Source organism: Rhinatrema bivittatum, chromosome 15 (assembly GCF_901001135.1).
Source record: "Rhinatrema bivittatum chromosome 15, aRhiBiv1.1, whole genome shotgun sequence".
Classification (NCBI taxonomy): Eukaryota; Metazoa; Chordata; class Amphibia; order Gymnophiona; family Rhinatrematidae; genus Rhinatrema; species Rhinatrema bivittatum.
The window spans coordinates 67,923,124-67,929,549 of NC_042629.1; the positions used below are offsets into that span (position 1 = coordinate 67,923,124).

At 47.4% G+C, this 6,426-nt stretch overlaps 1 protein-coding gene across 3 annotated transcripts in view; it reads left to right on the plus strand.

Annotated features, from left to right (window-relative positions):
• DNAJC11 (DnaJ heat shock protein family (Hsp40) member C11) overlaps nucleotides 1-5,434 on the plus strand; it is a 59,087-nt gene extending 53,653 nt beyond the window's left edge. For all 3 annotated transcript variants that reach the window (XM_029578181.1, XM_029578179.1, XM_029578182.1), the window contains 6 exons: nucleotides 442-597; nucleotides 1,321-1,390; nucleotides 2,774-2,831; nucleotides 3,536-3,678; nucleotides 4,334-4,463; nucleotides 5,035-5,434. In XM_029578181.1, the coding sequence (XP_029434041.1) occupies nucleotides 442-597; nucleotides 1,321-1,390; nucleotides 2,774-2,831; nucleotides 3,536-3,678; nucleotides 4,334-4,463; nucleotides 5,035-5,060 (583 nt within the window). In that variant the 3' untranslated portion in view covers nucleotides 5,061-5,434. The remainder of the gene's footprint in view (nucleotides 1-441; nucleotides 598-1,320; nucleotides 1,391-2,773; nucleotides 2,832-3,535; nucleotides 3,679-4,333; nucleotides 4,464-5,034) is intronic.
• The last annotated feature ends 992 nt before the right edge of the window (nucleotides 5,435-6,426 follow it).

Genomic DNA, 6,426 nt, shown 5'->3' on the forward strand with positions numbered 1-6,426 from the left:
CACCCTCCAACAAAAAGGTGACTAGTTCAGTCTTTTCTTGACAACCTCTCAGTTGCACCGTTAAGCCACTGGCCCGATTCCACTCTGGCACTGCCCTGAAAGTTTTAGATGTAACTTTGCCTTTCCGTGTCACATCCATCGGTTACAATTTTGGGATGCAGTAGGGACCTTCCTTTTCCTGGAAGCTTGCATCTATTAGGGGGCTCTCCTCTACCCAGCAATGCGATTTTTCTGTGCACCAGTTTTACTTTTGCTGAGGTACCATTGTATTCCCTTTCTGCTAACAAAAGAAAACTAGGAAGACGACCAAGAGAGGAAGCAATGGTGCCAGTAAACAGAGTCCCACCAGAATGCAGGAAGAAATGTCTGGGTCGTGATTCACAACCACATTCGTGTCAAACATTCCCTGGAGTAAATTTCCATCTGTTAATTCTCTCCCAGGCTAAATCGAGCCAGCCAGACGTATTTCTTTCCTATACACCTGACGGACCAACTGCTGCCCAGTGCAATGTTCTATGCCACGGTGGGACCACTGGTATTCTACATAGCCATGCACCAACTCGTCATCAGACCCTACCTCAGCGCACAAAAGGAAAGGTGAGTCTGCGACAGCAGGTCGGGGGATGGGTGTGCTGCCTGCAGCTGTGCCTCCTAGGGTGTGTGCAGATCCCGAGGAAGCACGAGTTCAATTACACTTTACAACATGATCTAAAGTAGCGCCATCCCAAATAAATCCCATGACTACGAGATTCCACTGCTCCTTGAAGGCACATAGCAAGGGTAAGTGAAGCGGACTTGTAGTTACTCCCAGTACACACAGCTGCACCATAAGCACTTGTTCTAGAGCAGTTGTCCTCAACTTAGACCCAGAGGAAACCCCTAACCAGCTGGGTTTTCAGGATAGCTGTACCAAACTGGCTTGCAGGAGATTTGCCCGCACTGCCTCCAGTGTATGCAAATCTATCTGGTGCATATTTATTGTGGACGTCGAGAAAACCTAACTGGCTAGGGGGTACTCCCAGAGCAAAGAAATGTCCGTAAGGAAACCACCTTCTTAGTTATCCAGTGGCACGGCACGGTTTCATTATTCTCAAAGTGAAAGTAAGATTTTGCAGCCCTATTGGGTGGCGAAGACGGTGTGAGCATACGTAGAGGAAAAATCAGCTGGCTGTCTAAAATCAAGAAGAGGTTGCGTGTGTATTTTTTTTTTTTTTGTTTTCTGCACTGGATAACTGTGCGATGTATTAGTCCAGCGCTGTATGAATGAGGGTGTGAAGTCCTGCCAGGTTTAATTCTTACTCGGCCAATTCTTTTATTTAGAGATTTGGAGAAACAAAGGGAAAACTCGGCAAACGAGATCTCTCAAAGGAAACTGGAGGCAGAGGCCGCGGTAAGCAGTGCTCAGGTGTGGGGGCGGGGGGGGGGGTGTTTATTTTAACTTTGGATTTCTTGAAGTTACAAAAGGTAATTGATGTCTTAGGCAATGTTCAAACAATCTCAGCGCCTGACATCAACATCAGCCCCCTTTAAAAATTGCATGGGGATAAATTTACTTGCTAAAAAAAAAAAAAAAAAATGGGGCGGCCCTTGGGAGCAGGGTTAGGTCAGGAAACGAAAAGCGAGCGCCTGAGCTCTGGTTTTTAGTGAGAGGCTCCTCCCCTACTCAGGGCTAAAATTTAGCAGCCTGGGCCCTGCTGAAAATTCTCCCAAACCTAAGGCCACCTGGGCCGCGGGCTCAACGGTGGCTTAAACCCAACTCCCTGGCAAAGACAGCGCAGGAAGGGCCCTGATGGGAAAGGGGAAAAGGCTTGCAAGAGGATTAGTATTACATCCCGGGCAGTGAGAGAGGAAGGGGGTGCTGGTTAGTGCAGGAAGAAAGAGGCCACACACATTCACACTCACACACACACATTCACACACACACACATTCACATTCACACACACACATTCACACACACACACACACACACACATTCACACTCACACACACATTCATATACACACACTCACACTCACATATTCATATACACACACACACACTCACATATTCATATACACACACATTCACATTCACACACACACACACACACATTCACACACACTCACACACACACACGCCTTTTGTGTTTCGATGTCCTATCCACACCAAATTTGGGGAGTGTGACGGGCATGAATCCCGGAAAGGATGCAGTCTCAGTGTTGGTGTAACGTCTTGTTATGTTAGTGTTTACCTTCTGCCTGTGTGTGTGCGCCTGCTATGATTGGATGGGATTCCATTGGGTCAGTGGGGCTCGGCCGCTCTGCTTTCCTTCACCTTGCGGATTTTTGCTGCTGCACTGTAGAAGGGGATGAAAGTAAAAGAGGTTGAGCGTGATCCAGCCACAAAAAAAAAAAATTAAAATTAAATACATGAAAAAAAAGAAAGGTTGAATTCCATATTACAATAAATAATTTGGAAAAGGAGTGCGCTGGTTCCTGCCAGTGCTTGAATTTCCCGTTTGATTTCTGTGGCGCAGAATTGATCGGCCTTCCGGCGGTTCTTGCTGAGTGGTGGTTGAGCCCGTTGCTTTTGCATATCTCAGCAGGGGGTACCAAGTGTTGCCTGCTGCCATAGGAGAGCTACTGGCCCTGCCAGTCTGCCCAGTTTGTTTCTGGGAACGGTGGAGACTCCAGCAAATCCAGGACACTGGAGAGGCTGGGGAGGGGCAAGGACGTAAGCCTCCATGGGCAGGGTGGATGGTGTCACTAAGCCGCCTTGCTTGTCTTATTGCAGGTTCGGTTGATGCAGGAGTCCGTCAGGCGTATCATCGAAACCGAAGAATCCAAAATGGGTAAGGAGCAGACTGTACATCGCCTGCCGTTGACTGGGGCTAAAAGGGGCGGCAAGGGATTTCTTTGCAAGCTTTAGTATAAATAATTTGGATCCTCCATTAAAAAAAGATCACGGTGCATGAAACACTGTACTTAATAACGCTAGCCATTTTACGTAGCCACACTAGGGCATGTGGCACTGTACAGCACATGCAAAAAGGTTAACCCTCTGTGCTCTTAAGAGCCTTCCCGTTTAAATCTTAGTGCAGGCAGGTTAAGCAACTTGCTCGTGGTCACTTTTAAGGGATGGATAAAAAAAAAAAAAACCTGAACCGGAGTCTGTGGGCTTGCAGCTCTGTGCCACACTGTAGGGCACCTAAGAATAATCCTATCACTTTTCACCCAGTCCCTAACAAGCCACCAGCTGAGAATTTTTGGGAGGAGGGGGAAGCTGTACTTCTACTTCTTTGTAAGGCAAAACTGTAAAGATGGTTTGTTTTTTTTACATTAATACATTTCAGCTCTAAATTATTGCAATCTAGCAGGCTGCAGGGTGTATCCTGGGAATGCAGTGGAGTTGCACCAGCTTCACTGTAACTCGTTACTCCGTGTATAACGGGGGTCCGAGCATTAGCGAGTGTGGGTGCCAGGAGAGGCCCGGCTTAGTGTTCACAGCGAGGCACGGCCGGCGTGCCCCTTACGTTGAAGCGTTGCTTGGTTGCAGGGCTGATCATTGTAAACGCCTGGTACGGGAAGTTTGTGACGGACAACAGCCGGCGAAACGAGAAGGTGAAAGTCATCGACGTCACCGTCCCCCTGCAGTGTTTGGTGAAAGATTCTAAACTGATCCTCACCGAAACCTCCAAGGTAGGGGAGCAGCTGGAGCGCCAGAGGTTTGGATCAGGTGGCGGTGGTGGCTTCACGTCTACGCTAACAAAGTTCCTAAGTGACGTTTTCAAATGTTTTTATTTTAACCAAATATTTTAAGAATTTGCTTTGCTGTGCTTGGGTCATTTTACAGGCAGGTATCATCTTCATCAAAGCCCGTAAGAGTTGTGTTTGCTTCCTAAAAGTGCGCAAGGTGACTTCAGGGCAGGCAGGCGGCATTCGATCATGCATTAAATGTATTACCTGCTTAATGATATGCCTCGCTTTTTCAGAGAAGTGAGGTGTGTAGTTAGTTTTTTTGGTTTTTTTAAACAGTTGATTACTCACCTTTACAAACCCTAGTTCAAGCCGAGTTAGAAATTCAGATGTAGTAGGTAGGTCCGTTCAATCTAAACTTGAGCCTGAAGCAATGGAAGGTGAAGTGACTTGCCCAAGGTCACAAGGTGCATTAGTGGGGGGAAGTGCAATTTGAACCCTGGGTCTCTAACCCCCCCCCCAGCTGGCTGCTTCTCGCCCTGGCGCTGTCCTGGTTCTGGAGAAAGCCGGATTCCTTGCAGAGTGTGCAAGGTCAGATGGTGCTGTGGTGCCTTTGTGAGCTTGGAGTAGTGAACTTGCTTTTCTTTCCCGCTGGAAGGTTGGCCTGCCCGGGTTCTACGACCCTTGCGTGGGAGAAGATAAAAACTTGAAAGTATTGTACCAATTCCGAGGAGCTCTCCACCAGGTGATGTCAGCGGACAAGGAACCACTTAGGATACCAAAGCAATGTAAGCAGCACCCAGCCTCCTCTGTAAAACTCCTCCCTCTCCCCAGGAGCCTGAGGCAAGGTCAGACCGGCCCACAGGTCCCCCCTCCCCCGATTCTGTAGGCCACAGCTTTCCCTGAATCAAAGCAGAAAATGGGAATCCTTGTGAGCCAGAATTGATCCCAACAGATCTGAGGTTGTATCCCCAGAAAGTTATAAAAGTTCACAAACACTCAAACCTTCTTGATATTTAGCTGCAAAACATTACCTTAAACCTGAATTGGAAATGATTTGATTCTTGTGGGTTAAAACAAGGAGCCAAACTGCATGTGTAGAGGTAACTGAAGAGCACATCCAAGTCTACTCTGTCTCCCCAAGGTGACAGACCTATCAGATTGTATTTCTCTGGCTTACACTGGATTGAGGAAAACACAGTGTTAAGGCAACAAAGCTGCGTTTGACTTCTGTCCGCAGGAGGCAAACAAATGTTCCCAGAGCTGGCCTGGCTCTCTCTGTTTTGCAGTACGAGAGAAAATCCGTTGGTTCCACACACACTGCGGCGTTTTAACTTCTCAATCTTTGCTTTCTTTCAGCACACAAAATCGACGTGGATGGGTAGTTTTCACGAGGAGAAATGTGGGCTGGATCTTGCACCCAAAAAGACTGGCAATGGTCTCCTTCCTTGGATTCTTCATGTATGAGAAGGAAATTTAAAAAAAAAAAAAAAGTTTTTATTTTAATATATATATATGTACATGAAAATGGTGTCAGACCAATTATGTTAAGGGACTACAAAGGCTGCTTTCACAGGCAGTCGGATGGCCAGACTACACTGGAGCCGGTGGTTGCAAGGGTTAATGGTTTTGTAATTTGGACAACAGGTTAAATTGCCCACTGGGGCCGATTCTACTCGGTGCGTGCCACCTGCCCGCTGGTTACTAAAGCATCGGCGTACTGTTTTGTAATTTAGAACAAATAAAATCATCAAGAATCCCCATTTTTCTTTCTGATTTTTAATCCCAAAGGCCAAACTACCACTGTAGTGTGTGCAAGTTCCAGGAGCTGCTGTCCTGTTTGTCATCAGAAACCTATGCACAGATCTTCTTAAAACATACAGTGCGGTACATATGTAACAAACTGCATGTTTATTTTCATCCTGGGTATGAATGGCAAAAGGATGCCGTTGCATTACGAATATAATGTTATGGCATCTTTGTGCCACGTGCTTTACAAACAGGACCTAAGCCTGCTGGGGAGGGAACACGGCCAAGGAATGGGCAAGACGTACTTCTGTCTGGTCCATCCCGTGCCGATCTAGGCTGCTGCCCCTTTGCCACTATTGGAGCAGTCTTTCTGTGTCCTTGACAAGCAACGCTACCCTGCCTACCTTACCGCATGTGAAACTTTCCGCAGCTCCCAATCAACCCCCCCCCCCCCGAAGCCTGTGTTTGCAAGAGAGTCAGAGAGGGGGGGTACCAGTGGGTTCGTTTGCTACGCTGGGGCGGTCCTGATCAGTCCCAGGCAGGATGGAAAACGCTCTCTAGACATGGCCGCTCCCAAAAGTGCAAGTCGTGCTGAAGTCCTTCTGGGTGCCAGCCCTCATAGTAATAATGCTTTACATCCCCGGTACATCAACAGCTCAGGCCTCTAAAGTCTGTTTTATTCCTGGCTAAGGCCTATGTGTAACTTCCATATCCCGGGGACCTGGTGCTACTCTTCCCCTCCCAAAAAAAACCCTTGCTTTTATTGGGAGAGGTTGGGTAGGGTTGCTTTTATAGTCCGACCACATTCAGCACCCAGGGGAGGTGGGCAAGCTTAATAAGAAAACATATTCCATAGCCGGTTACCGAGCCGATAAAACATTGATGCCCCTTTTCTTTAGACAACCTAAAATCTAGGTTTCCCACACCATCTACCAATCAATCAGAACAGTTGTATGAAAATGTCCTACTTGAATGATTTGACCCATTTGCAGACTGGAGGAG